The 14,883-nt window shown below is 39.5% G+C and overlaps 1 protein-coding gene across 4 annotated transcripts in view; it reads left to right on the forward strand.

Annotated features, from left to right (window-relative positions):
- Positions 1–14,883, forward strand: part of ARHGAP21 (Rho GTPase activating protein 21) — a 124,604-nt gene that overhangs the window by 42,179 nt on the left and 67,542 nt on the right. For all 4 annotated transcript variants that reach the window (XM_075047432.1, XM_075047461.1, XM_075047441.1 and 1 more), the window contains exon 3: positions 11,109–11,291. In XM_075047432.1, the coding sequence (XP_074903533.1) occupies positions 11,109–11,291 (183 nt within the window). The remainder of the gene's footprint in view (positions 1–11,108; positions 11,292–14,883) is intronic.

The following is a 14,883-nucleotide window of genomic DNA, read 5'->3' on the forward strand; positions in this document are numbered from 1 at the left end:
TGTAGCTATTAAGAGGGGAGGCTTTTGCTAATGAGCCTATAAGAAAACAAGGAAGCTCTCAATTCCTTTTTGTTTTTAATGTTTTTCTGACTAAATTTAATACTATGAGCTCCATGTTTATTATTCTAAATGCTAAATGCAAGATATAAACAAAAACTTATTGTTTGCATCTCTGTCCTATGAAGTCCCTGTACTTCTTGCTCTGTTTCTTGGTGCTGTTGCTTGAAATTGACTGTTACTCTGTGGAAGTATAAGGCATGATCTACACTGAAGTGCATGTCATTAGCTTTGAAAAGAATCTTGGTAAAGTAGTATGGGTTTTGGATGTGGACAAGGTACTAGAAATGTGTATATAGGCGCACATACACAAAATACAGTATACTTTTGTGTGTGTGTATGTATGTATAAAAATAAAATAGACATTTATATGGTAGATAAGGATAATTTTAATGAGTTGAAGTATGCTAAACTTGCTAGTATCTAGTGTTTAAAGGGAGAGCTGATAAGTTTATGGATACATTTGCATAATTCGGTGATTAGGTGCTAAGTCTGGAGAAGTCCTGTTTGATCTGTGGTGGAGCACTAGTCATGCCAGACCTGATCTTTCTCTTGGTGAAGTTAAGAGCATAGTGCAAAAAGTCCAGGTATCAGAATTACTGTATAAGAAAACCAGAGCTTGTTCTATTAAAAAAAAAAAAAACAAACCCAACAAGCTACTTCAAGTCTAGCCAGACTTGGCAGGATGGGATTCTCCCTGCTTCGAAGTAAAAAAACTTTCTGGATCTCCCCTGGCCTGGGAAGCTCCATGTTCCTTTCATTCAAGGCAGTATGTCCAGCTAGGCTCAGTTTACAGAGCCAGTTGGTGTCACTGCGTAGTTTAATACAGAGCCAAGTAAACTGAACAATTTTCAGTTGAATGGACACATGGAAGTGACATTCTTGAGATCATCCTTTTTCAGACTGACACATGTCACTAAATCCTAAAGTGGTTTGCCACTGTAAAGCTAGTTGTGTTGTGATGGAGGGACTTGATTTCAAATCAAGAAGATTAAGTTTTTCAGGCATAGGCATTCCCTAACCCTTCTTGCTTTTCTGTATTTGAGTTCAGGGGAGAAATGCAATATAAACATGTGAGCATTTTAAGGTGAGGGAGGAAAGTAAAGGTTGCTGTAGACAGCTTTCAGCTTTGCTTTTCAGGTCTTGTACAGCAGTGATGAGACTTGACACAAGCACCATTGTGCTTTACCGAGCAGCCTTTCATGAACAGTAGAGCACAGTAAGGAAAGTTTAAGCTGTGTAATAAGCTGCATGTGTGGAGGTTTTTATTGTTTTGTTTTCTGTGTGTGCCTTGACCTTTTTGAGAACTGAAATCCTTTATCTTGAAAATATTGTTTCTCCTTTGAATGACTGTGTTTACTACAACAGTAGTTATAAAAGTACACAGAAACATGTGTCCCTCTGTCCTTCTTCCACCCCCAAGCCAGCTCTGTAGCCTGCATGGTGCATGGCAGTAATGCATGTCTCCTTCCCTGTGCCTCCCAGCCATCTGCCATGCTGGCACAGACACTTTGTTTTTGAAAGGTTGCAGATTTCTCACTTCATACATTTGGAGTAGTCATGTGTTGCTTTCTTGAGCCTCTCTCCTTACCTGGGCTTGGTTTGAGGACATGATTTTATGTATTTTATTGAATTGGGTTATTCAGCTCTGAGATGGATTTCAACGCCTGCATTGGTGTCCTCACCAATTTCTGCTGCAGACAGGCAGCCACTGCCTTTGTAATTGAATTAAAAGAATATTCCAGGCTTGTATTCCATCTGGGTGGGATTCAGACTCCTAAAAGAAAGCAGTAGGTTTGCTGCCAGGGCCACCTCCTAGCAAATACCTGAATTAACTTTGGTTAGTCCCCCAAAAGGGACCTGTTGCTGTGGCCACCTGGGCTTAGTGCCCTAATGGCGCATTAAAATGATAAAAAGTGGGCTCCTGTGAGGGAGACACCTACACCTGTGGTCACACCATTGAGTGATGTTCACATTTTTATTGCCTTGCCCTTGCTCTGAAATGCCTTGTCTCGTTATGGTTATCGGCAAGACCCATTTGGGGGTTGAGTGAGGGAGAGCTGCTCACAGAGACTGCCTTGCTGCTGCTGGTGGCCACTCAGGGCCCACCTGACCAACCAAGGTGAGCAGCAAACATGGAGAAATGGCATTGCCCATCCTTGCCCTTAGTCTTGTGGCAATCACTAATAACTTCTGTTTTCATGTTGTTTGATATTGAAACTCCATTGTAGTAACCTTCTCTCCATCTGGAGTCATAAAGGATTTGGATGTTCTAGAGAGATAGTTCCGTTCTTTGGTTTGTTTGCCTTTATTATCCTTTCCAGTTACTGCATCCCCCTCAGCTGCAACTCGAGAAATGTTAGTGTTGGGGAGTCTCAGCAAATATCCTGCACTTCATGTAGGCGTAACACCACCCTGTAAGAGATGAATGGGTTCCCCTGGTGACTCTGAGAGCCGACACTTTCCTGAGTTTCGGAGTTGGAGAAGTTGGAGAAGTCTTCCTCTGGAGACTTGATTTTTCTTTTTTTTTCTTTTTTTTTTTTTTTTTTCCTGCCTTCATGAAGAGCTGCTGCATGGAAGAAGAGCTGTGTCTCCCAGTTCCAAAAGGAGACTATCTTCTGCTGTTAGCAATGGCCCCAGAGAGAGGGCCCTGACTCAACCAGTTTTATCTGTCTCTGTAAATGCTATCTAAAGGTTGTTTGTGTGAGGACTCATGCTCCATTTATCTCCACATCTCAGCTTTCTCTTGTGGTGAGAGCGGTTCTGTAGCTGTTTGATCTTTTGAGCTTTGAGGGCTTGTTTACAGGTTCATTTCCAGTTTCAGGTGCTTCATGGCAAGGCAGCCTCCTCTCGATAACTACTGAAAACAGGCTCAGCAGTTACTAGCATTGGGCAACCAAATCCTTCCTGCACCTTTCTTAAATACATAGCACTGAAGTGGACAGGATGGAGGCAGATACCTTCTGCCTCATGCTCTGAGGGTGTTGCTACCAGTCAGTAGGTCCAGCACAGTCTGTTGGGTGGGATCCATTTCCCTGGGGCCCGTTCTGCAAAAGAATGGAGGAATATTTAGGCATGTTCTGGAGTAAGAAACACTTTCCTCTTCTGTGGTTCGGTATGTCTCTGTCTCAAACTGCCTGATTCTTCTGTTCGGGGTATGCTTCTGCAGTGTCACTCTGTAGATAAAGGCTAATTCATCCTGAACTACTTTTCACTCCAATCTGCTATGTTGTGGTTGTGTCTAATTTTAGTGAAGTGCTGTTAATAAAAAGTACGTGTCAGCACATCGTAAGTGTCAGCAATTATATAAATAAATTGTATATACTGTTGTGTTGTATATGTTGTACTATGAATTTGTTGTGCATGTAAGTTGTATATTGAGAGTTGAACTCATTACTGGATAGAGGGAAGCTTTTATTAACTTTATAGTGATTTATTTCTACTTAGCAAAGTTCTATTTGACATACGAACAGGAGGTGATTACACTTAGCCATGCCTCTCTAATGTTTTTATTTCTAAAAGGTAGACAAGAAAAAAGACGTGCTTTCTGAATATATTAGAAATCACAGGAATGCTTAATGGCAGGTTTGAAGGTGATGATAATTTAGTTTGAGGAGAGTATATACACAAGAGTCAGAGATTACTCCAGTTTGACACTCAAAATACTGAAATGTTTGGGATGATTTGTTAGTAAACTATACAGGCTAATTTTGGTGTTAGTAAAGAAAGGGCAGCTTCTTTGAGTGACTGCTGCATAATACCTTTGGAACTTCGCTTAAAGTTTCATAACAAGTCTAGCATGTATAGCTGTTAAATATTTAATTGATGTTTTTCTCCATTTTTTTTTCTGTCTCTTCCTTTTTGCAAATTCTAGATGCCTTTTTTAATGGTGTCAGCTAGCACCAAAGATCATGTATCTAGGATTTTTATAGGTTTCCTTTTATCCCACCAATTTGGCAGACTGATTTCTGACCATCAGCATGGGTTTGGAGATAGTCATGGTTATACCTTCTAGCTATCTTGTGATGAGAGAAAATGATGGAAGACTTCCTTGAGGGAAGAACGCTGTCAGTACATATACTGCCAGGTTATACTTCCTGCCTGAATTTCTATCCTTGGCAGCATCCTTCCTACCCATTTAGGGGAAGACTACGGGATTTTGTCGAGCATAAAAGTCAGAAGTTTGAACAAGTGGATATTTGACATGGAGGCCTAAAATTGTTGTGTAGGTTTTGGGTTTTCTGCATTCCAGTTTTCCTGCTGGCCTCTTTGCAGGATTTTTTTTTTCAGTAAGGGATGAACATATTTGCTGAGGCTGAAAGTGATGGAACTCACTTGTTTGTTTTGAGGAGAAAGCTGTGTCCTGAATACCTGGAGGATGGATTTACTTAAGGTGTCACCTTTCTGTCAGTAATTACTTTCTTCTACTGGGAATGAATTAATTCTCTATAAGATGCTGATTGTACATTCCAGTTTGATTTAAAGACATTAGAAATGTTTTATCTCACCAGGGCGTGAGACTGTTTCAGTATGTGATCATAGTATTTGTCTTTATAAATGTGACCCATCTCCCTTGAAATCTTTGTATGAGCTTGAGAACTGAAACGAGAAGACTCACTTTGCACCTTGTGTGAATGATCCTGCTTTTGAGGTGGTAAGATAAAACATTGGCTGGCTTTCTCTGGGTGCTGGATATACCTCCCTATACTGCAAATGAGGATGGAGATAATGCATCTCAAAGAAAAGTTGTATAACCTTTTCTTTGGCCGTCTTAAATGTCTGGGTTGTATGTTTATTAAAGGAAGTGTTACATGTTTTGGGAAAACAGAGGAGCTGTGTGTTTTGGAGGGTTTGTGGTTGTTTTCTATTGTGTCAGAGGACTGGGGAACCACGCGTTCTCCAACGGATTAAACTTTTACTCTGAGTTTGCTTATATGCAGGAGTCCAGGTCTGTGACCACAGGAGAAAATAAGGTTCAAGGGGACATGTTGTCCTCTAGGCATAATACATTTCTTTGCTTCATCATTTCTGATCAGATGGGTGTACCAAAAAAAATTTTTTTTTTGAGGTATATATTTATTGTTGCTTCATTTGGCTTTTCAGGCTTCTAGCAAAGGGATTTGCAGTTGTCTATATGGTTGAGACTAAAAGAGTCACTGGCTTATTATAACTTTATTTAAAAATCTTAGTGGAAGAACCTGGTTATTAATGAAACAAAGGCTGACTTGCAGTGAAACTTGCCATTGTTCTGTGGGTAATGTTTTCTTGCCCATAGAGGCAGGTTTTTTCCTCCCATTCTGTAGCTTTAGCCAGAAAGGACTTTTTTTTTTTTAACTGTTACCTTTTTAAAGGAACTTATACTTTGTCAAATTAAGATAAGATCAAACTGTTCTAGAAAAGCCTCTTTCTTTTTTCTCTGAAATTGCAGATTTAACAGGGCAGTTAGCTAAGCGATAGCTAGTTGGGTACAAAAACTAGGGAAAATAAATTACCCAATACAAGAGATAGCACTGTTTTCAAGTGAGCCCAGCATTCATTATAACATTTGGAATATCCTGTTGGTGTCTTGGGATGATTTTAGGGATTAATAACTATATTCAAGATCCTTTTTTACTCTGGCTTATGTCAGTAGTTAGTAAAATAAAAAAAAAATATGATGGCTGTTGAATCAATAAAATCAGGTAACATCAGCCCATTTTCTGTTTAGCATATGTCCATCTAGCTGAACTGCTATTTCAGGTATCACATTTCTTGGTAGACCAGCTAAAAGCTGAACATTGCTAAATGCAGCTGAAGCAGGCCCTGCTTAGCACAGGCTCTCTCCATGCTCTTATTAAGGTATTGATAGGTAACTCTGCTGGTTCGTCTGCTGGGGTTTTTTTGTTGGGTTTGTGTGGGTTTTTTTTTTTCTTTTTAAGTACAGATTTAGGCTCTAGAAAATGTCGTTTGGGTAACCCTTACATTTAAAATGAGACTTTTATTTACATAATTTATTTGTGAAGTGTTCTATATGGTAAAAACAAACCAAAAAGATTTAAAAAAAGTGTAGAGCAAATCTGGATGCCAATCCCAAGTGTCTTTAGAAAAAATTTTGAACTTGTATACTGAACACAAAGATAAAATAAAGATGAAAATTGATTACTCACACCAACTTTAAAATGGCTTGAATGATTTTTCAAGAATCAATAGTGCAATATATCAATTATTTCTTGTGTTCACTGTTATTCATCTATGAAGACAGTATTCAGAACTCAGAGTATACCTATTTATCTGTTTAGATAGTCAAGATGACAGTTCTTTATTGATAGTTCATATTGCAATTACCTATGACTGTCACTTAAGGATTTTTAGCGTGTTCAATACAGGTCTGTCTGTAAATTGATGAGAAGATTAAAAATCAGATGGGCTTTGGAGAGCATGCAAATTGGATGTGTTCGCTTTTTTAAATTTTTTTTTTAGCCTGATATAATGGGAATTATTGATTTGAGATTTATTTTTAATTGGAAATAGTATAGTTTACAAACATCAATGCTATTTACTGATTTTTACATAATTCTGTTATTGTGTGTTAAGCTTCCAGTGGTTCATGTAGTTCTTTAAGATGCCATCTGATTTTTCATGGATGTTTTCATTGCTCAGAAAAAAGGGTTAAATACAATATTAAAAACAAAGTATGCATTTTAGAATGCACTTAAGCATCTGTTTTATGTCCTTGTAATTGCATATAACAGGAAATGATGCTTTGAGATACTTTGTGCAGAAATGTTGTATGAAGAACTCCTGAGGGAAATGATGCTTGAATAATTTTTAATAGCCTGGGATTCTTCAGTCCTTGAACTTGATTGTATGCATTCTGATGTCCCTTTTGGGCATTGACTCTATTAGAGAAACAAACATACAGATCTTCGGTAAGGAATATGGCAAAATAATCTTCGGTCTGTTAGATTTTATATGAAATGGAAATAAAAGAAATCATTGTGGTGGGTTGACTGTGGCTGGAGGCCAGGTGCCCACCAAAGCCACTCTATCACTGCCCCCCCCAGCTCCAGCTGGACAGGGTGGAAAAAATATAACAAAAGGCTCGTGGATTGAGATAAGGACAGGGCGAGATCACTCAGCCAATTACCGTCACAGGTAAAACAGACTCAACTTGGGGAAAATTAACTTAATTTATTGCCAAACAATCAGAGTAGGGTAATGAGAATTAAAACCAAATCTCAAAACACCTTTCCTCCGCCCCTCCCTTCTTCCCAGGCACAACTTCACTCCTGGATTCTCTACCTACCCCTTCCCAGTGGCGCAGAGGGATGGGGAGTGGGGTTACAGTCAGTTCATCACACGTTGTCTCTGTGTCACTCCTTCATCCTCAGGACGAGGACTTCTCACACTCTTCCCCTGCTCCAGCATGGGGTCCCTCCCATGGGAGACAGTCCTCCACAAACTTTTCCAACGTGGGTCCTTCCCACGGGCTGCAGTTCTTCACGAACTGCTCCAGCATGGGTCCCTTCCACGGGCTGCAGTCCTTCAGGCACAGACTGCTCCAGCGTGGGTCCCCCGTGGGGTCAGAAGTCCTGCCAGAAAACCTGCTCCAGCGTGGGCTCCTCTCTCCATGGGGCCCCAGGTCCTCCCAGGAGCCTGCTCCCACGTGGGTTCCCACGGGGTCACAGCCTCCTTCGGGCATCCACCTGCTCCGGCATGGGGTCCTCCACGGGCTGCAGGTGGAGATCTGCTCCACTGTGGACCTCCATGGGCTGCAGGGGGACAGCCTGCCTCACCAGGGCAATCTCTGCTCTGGTGCCTCCTCCCCCTCCTTCACTGACGTTGATGTCTGCAGGGTTGTTTCTCTTACATGTTCTCACTCCTTCCTCCAGCTACAGTTTCTATGCTTGCCGCAACTTTTTTTCCCTTCTTAAATATGTTATCCCAGAGGTGCTTGGAGCCGGCTGGCATTGGTTCTGTTGGACATAGGGGAAGCTTCTCACAGAAGCCACCCCTGTAACCCCCCTGCTACCAAAACCTTGCCACACAAACCCAATACAAGCATTCAGTTTTCATTCTCTTGAAGTGCAAATGAGCCTACCTGAAAGACAAATCACCTTAAGGATATGAGATATTTATGTATTCATAACTTGATTACTATTGGTTTTTGCTTGTAAGGAAAACCATGCAGGAACTCTGTCTTTAGTAACGTATTCTTGCTTATGCTAAACATCATCTGTTTCTTGCTTGCTGTCTTGCATCCCTGTTTTATTTGTGGTTTTGAAAACTTTTCTTGTTCCTTTTTAAAGCCTTCTCTGGCAACGGATATTCTGGTGGGTGTGCTGTGGTTGGACATGTCACAGGGTTACTTACCAGATGTTGACTCTCTTTTCTTTATAATTCAGAGTCTGTCTTGTTCTTAGTGGTAGCTGAAAGTTGCTGTTACTGAACATGTCTCATTTATTATTAATATTGGCTTTTTCTGTTGCTCTGTTGGCGGGCCTCGCAGGGGGTCCAAGGTCGGCATGAAGACAACCTTTCACTTCTGGCATGCTCTTTCAAGTAATAATGATTTGACTGTGGAGTACCGTTGTTTATGAATACTGACTTGTTAGTTCAGCAGCTTGGTGAATGCTAAAAGTTTACATGAAGTTACAAGGAAATCAGAGGTTCTCTTCTCACTACAATCAAATGCTGCATCTCCCATTCCTCAAGTCCTCTATATGACTGTATTTTGAACTCAGATTACAGTATTCCTGTATGTGAACTTCAGTGATCAGTTGTTACACATACTAAAATTACCTTTTGGCTGATTAGGGAGGTTTTTGTCAGAAAAAAGATGCAAGTATATTGCAGACTTGTATTTTCAGTGCTACATTTAAGCTTGCTGTTTACATATCTATAAGGATAGTTATTTGCTTATTAAAATTTTTTTGATGTTGTGTGATACCTATGGTTTTTTATGATTGTTCAAAACTTTTGTGTCAAGCATTGCCTATAAAAATTTGAGAGGAGAAACAAAAGATGGCAAGGAAATGTTAAATAGATGGGTTGCTGCCCATCACTTAATAGAGGAAATCACTGTCATTTTTTAGAGGCCAGTGATGTTTTTTTATTAGGAGCTATTTCTTTTGCCAGTTTACTAGGATCAAAATGTTCTTACTGGCTCGAGTTTCTGCTCATGTCATGAGATTGAAAGGCTGAGAATGGACACTTATTTGTGCAGAACTGAAAAACTGCTGTCATGTTCGGAAGCTGAACAGATTGGTGGGGAATATCTCAATAACAAGCCTCATCCTTAGGCTAAAGGATTATGTAACTTTTACCTTAATCTTTGCATTGCTTGAACTTTAAACTAAAGCCAATCATCTTGGCAATTCCACAGTTCTCACTCATTTTTCATTTGTTAGTCATCTAACTGCACAGTCTTTTCAGTTTCACACTAACACTTGAAAAGGTGAATGAAGATGATAGATGAGGACAGACTAGACTGAGTTCTAGTCCTTGATATTTAGCATTGTTCTTTCCAAAATCTGCTGATAATCCTTCCAGGCTGTTTAGAGCATCAAAGTCCTGTCAGGCTGCTCTGGATTCTCTGTGTTTTCTGGTTCCAGAAGTGGCTCCATTTCTTGGCTTGGCTGTAGCACCAAGACCCTTCTCCGTTTGTATGTTCTTCCTTGCTGAAGAACAGGGCTGTTGGAGGTAGGGAGGCTGGTCTTTGAAGCACTGGCTAGTATTTCCTTGTCCTCCCTGTTGGATGTACCAAGATGTGGGTTTCTGAGGACAAACCATAGCATCTGTGTAGAAACGTGTTGTGTTTTACATACCTGAATGCAGAATGCTGTTCTGGTGGGTTAACTATCTCACCAAGCAGCTCAACATTTTCCTTATAGTAATATGCGTTGCTGTCATTGTATTCAGAGTGGAAATGCTTTGCCTTCTCTGTAGTTGTTGATTGGAGTTGCCTGAGCCCACGTTGCTGGTAAGCACTGCAGTTTGAGATCCCAGGTGTAAGACTGAAGCAAAAGGGATTATTTTGGAGCAGCCTAGGGAGAAAACTAAGCAGTAAATTCTGACATGTATCAGCTAGTTGCTGAGCCACAGCAGCAGAGCTACAGGAGGACAAGACGACTATTATTTCTGTTTGAATACCCTTTGAATAGGCTATAGGCTCTGGTATCTAAATTTGTTTCATGCATCATTGAACTAGAATATTTAGAGGAGGGTCATAGGGTTTTGCATGCTTTCTTTGTATGTTTTCTGCCTTTGATTTGAAATGTTATGTGTGGTGTGGCACTCACTTTGAAAATTAAAATTGAAGATTTCATATAAGGCTGAGAAGATAAATGTTTTTGTAATAGTGTGTTTCTTGAGTCATATGTATGTAAAATTACCCTCAAGAAAAAAAAGTCTTATTTCTGCATGAGACGAGTGATTGCAGTAGGACTGTGAAAGGAAACTAGACTTTTTTACTTGTGTGTTTAGAATTTGCATACTGAAATGTTCAGAGAAAGTAGCTAAGGGTGGAAAAACAAAGATGAAGTCAAAGATATGACTAGAGGAAAAGTGTCTTGCTGAAGAAGCCTGACCAATTGTATATGTTCTTCAATTCTGTTTTATTTGTTTTAAGTGAGGAGATACTAGTTGAGAAAACTGTTTGCATTATAAGTGAGGAAGAGAGGAGTTGTTTTTGTATGTATGTGAGCCATGTGCGCCCAGAAATGGGGTCCCAGAAGACACATGTTTGTATCTGAAGTAGAAAGCGAATAAAACATGCAAGTTGTACACATTTCTTGTGATTCATTTGAGTCTTTCACTGTTGTACATTGACTTTCTTAATATCTAACTTCATTTAAAATTTAAGAGTAATTCTGTATGTGATATAACCAGAGGTGTAATGCTGTAAGGGATGCTGCTTTACAGCACACATTTCTTTTGAAAATATTAGTGATCATCAAGTTATTTTGGTTATGGGAGGAGAAATTACATTTTTCAAGTGCACAGGAATGTTTAGTGATTTATTTATTTATTTATCCAAATTACAACTTCTATGTGTGTCTTTTTTATTTTAGGCATCAAAAAATAAAGATGGAAAAGAGCAGAGTGAAGCTATATCACCATCGGAGGAAGAAGAAACTTTCTCTTGGCCTGGTCCCAAAACTGTCGTGCTAAGGAGGACATCTCAGGGTTTTGGCTTCACCTTAAGACACTTCATAGTTTACCCTCCAGAATCTGCAGTACAATTTTCTTTTAAAGTAAGTGAAATTAATAATGAAGCACTTATTTATAGCTTTATTATACTTTTTAGGGTCAAAAATCCAGCTTGCTCGAAAGTAAATGCATGTGTAGATGTGTATTACACAGATGAAAGATCCCATGTGTGTAAGGTGGGGGGGCTCACTTATCACATCATTTGATAGCCATGCAGTGATCTATTCCAAGAAAATGGAATTGACTCTGAGTTCACCCAAGTTAAAAATACTTCTTAAAATGGGTAAGACCAGTGGTTATTGCAGAATATGGAAATATTTCACTGTATAGATTTTTTTTTTTTACCCAAAGCCAGTGTCATTAGTCTGTACACCTTTTCAAGTGTAGATTTCAAGGGTGGGAGGTTTGGGGGTTTTTTCTTTGTTGTTGCTGTTGTGTTTCCCTTTTTATTTTTTTTTACCCCACCCCCCAACCCTCCCGAATTAAAATTTGTCATACCATCGTACTAAGAGAATAGCCTGGAAAAACATTAGTTTACCATAGTTTCTAACTGAGTATTCTAAAATTAATGTACGTTAGAAAGACAGGTTGTGTTTCTATATTATGTTCTTTCTGCTGAAAAGAGCAACAATCTGCAATTTCCTCTTAGTCAAGAGACAAATATATACAAAATGTGTACAGGCCTACATTAAAGGGTAACTAACTTATATAAACTACTGTAAAATATTTTAAGTTAAAACAAGTAGTGCTAAATGTTAAGTAGCTAATTGGTCTGCCTTGCTCAAAGGGTGTATGTATTCTCTTATGTGACTGAACCTTTTGAAAGTTGCTGTAGTACCTAGTGTTGTGAAAAAGTCCATTTAATAGTGATAAAAATTTGAATACCAAGAGAGGGTTTTTCCTAGTGAGTTCAAATAACATTTGCTCATTTTAAAGTCATCAAGTATGCAAGTTCTCATAATCCATGCCACCTCTCAGTTTTGCTTTTGCTTTTCCAGTTAGGCATAAAAATAGATTCTTATCAAGATGGGGAATGGTTAGTGAAGCTTCATGTTCTTTCTGGATAGCTAATTGACTCGTGTCTCTGCAGGATTCTTTTGTTAAAGTTGTCTTTTTTTGCCTGTCCTCGGTGGCTATAAGATTTCTTTTGAAGTAGAAAAAGCTTTGCAGGAGAAAGTTGGCACACTTTTCCAGCTAACTTCAGCTATTCAGCCTGCATTTGAGTGCCCAAATATTTTCCCCTTGACAAGGAGTCACTGAAGCTAACTGGAAGTAAGACTATTAGCAGTATCAGGTGATCCCAACATTTCTGCCCTTCAACATGGGTTATAGAGAGTCAGCCAAGAGCAGTCTCTGGTTGAATTACAATGTGAAACAGAGGAAGGAGGGTGGGGAAGCCTTAGCTGGGCAGAACAATTCATGTGCACTTGTTAGCATCTCCCAACAACAACCCCTATTCATGTTGAGGGTGAAAATAAACAGCATGAGCAGGATTAATCTCCTTGACTAAGAAGTGACTGGGGTAGGTTTCTTCCTGAATGTATCAGTAGATCTCTCTGAGGAGGTCGATATCTTTTTCACATGCAGAGGGAAGTAGGCACAAGGAAGGGCATAATATAAAAAAGAAATGTCAGCCCTACCCCTCTCATTCACATCTGATGGTTTCTGAGAGGCCCAGGCAGTACGTAGTGAGCCTCATACCTGTAAATCTCAAGACGTGTCCTGAAGTCCTACCTCCCTCTTTTTCTGCAAGAGAGCTCTTAGCACCTTCTTTTTCTCTGTTTCTTCTCTGATATGTCAGAATCTGGTTAATTCATTTCCATTTCTGTCTGGTTTTGGAAAGGAAATAATGAGATTGTTGGATAGTTGTAATACCTTTATTCAGAGATTCATCATCACATCTAAAGATGGATAAGGTTCATTTGGACAGAGCCCTGGTCATTACTTCTGTAAATTAACCTGAACTGTTATATTCTCTTTTCTTCCTTTTAGTGTCAATGAGGGGGTAGAAAAAAAAGAACCGACCTTCAAAATTATTACTCCTGGGTCTTCATAAGGTGGCTTTTATAGAAGTCTGTGTATCTAAGTTATGGTACTAAAGAATGAAAATCACCTATTGTCAGCCTGATCATAATATAAGGCAAACCTGATTTCTTTGCCATTCTTATTTGACCAAAGATCCTATTGGTTACCCAGCTAATTATAGTCTCTGTCACTGATTCTAATCTCAAGTATCATTCCTCTCTCTTTCCTCATTGATCAAAATTGTAAGGGCTTTGGAAGGTGGAGATGTTTAGTTTTGGACACCTTAGAGGTAGTATAATAATGGTAACTATGATTTGGTTTTCTGACTGTCTTGAATCTTGTAGTAGCCTTGTCCCTTCTTCACGCCTGAGAATGCAGGCAGTTACCTCTGACATAAGATAGAGTTTACAGCTGAAGTTAAAGATGCCATTGACATAACAGCCAGAGTTACTCAATCTCCTACTAGTTTCTCAGAGCCACAGTCCTTTTGTTATCGCAAGTGTCAACCTGATGCTGGCACTTTCCCTTTAGATCAGTGCAGAGGTCTTTTCTTACCCCAGGGAAGGCTTTGCATTCTAGCTCCTTTTGATTTCTTTCAAGGTAAGCTTGCCCTAATATCTCTAAATCTTACTGCAAGTCAACATAAACTGGTAGAGGTAGTGAAGAGAAGGAAAAGCATCTAAAAGATTTCCTTCAAACAATCTTTCCACATTCTCTGTGGACATATATGTTTTTGGTTTTTTTAATACGTATTCTTGGTTCCAATTCAGAAGTATCTAGTGAAAATTTCTCCATTAAAAGTTCAGCTCCTGTTGATTGCAGTTTGTGTGTGTTTGAAAAGCTGTTGATATGACAGGTGGAATCCTCTGGGGAGAAGAGGATGAGCTTCCTCACGTAGTAGGGAACAGTGGCCATTTCTAGGACAGAGAGCATGATACTCCTAGACTGCAGGGTGTGATAAAGATCACACCACAGCTGGATATTCCGTGGGAATGAGAAGAAAAGCTTCCAATGGGCTGGAGAAGGCTGCAACTTGAAAGCAACTGAGGTGAATTTTGGAAGCAAAGAACTCAACTCTACCCCAAAGGATGGACTGAGTAGAGAAGAGTGGGTGTTCTTATATAAAAATATTTAATAAATCTGTTCTCTGCCTAGGTGCATTTGAGGTGTTTGGGTTTTATTTAAATTTTAAGAAGTTCAGTGTTCTAGTTCTTAGTCTAGTAAAACTAATGTTCTGTTGAAAAGCCTTTTTTCAGTTGTGCTGGGGAGCTTGCTACAAGGAGGAGGTCTAGGCAGATCTGCCTCAAAGCTCTGGCTGACAGGGAGTCCCAAAACACACTTGTCTTTTAATATATTAACACCTAAAAGTACCTGTCCTGAGTTATCTTCAGTTCTTCAGGTGATTTGCTTTTTTTTTTTTTTGTCACACCTTCCCATAATATTGCACAGACTGGAGGATCACCTTTACCCTTGCTATTCAGTAAGGAGAGAGCTGTGAGGCTTCTCCTCCTGTTATTCAGAAGTGCAGAGCACCAGACTGACAGAATGAGGGTCACTTTTGTGTGAAGCACAGTCCAGTTTACCATCAACCACATGAAGTTCTAGTTATCT

This window comes from Buteo buteo, chromosome 2 (assembly GCF_964188355.1).
Source record: "Buteo buteo chromosome 2, bButBut1.hap1.1, whole genome shotgun sequence".
Lineage (NCBI taxonomy): Eukaryota > Metazoa > Chordata > Aves > Accipitriformes > Accipitridae > Buteo > Buteo buteo.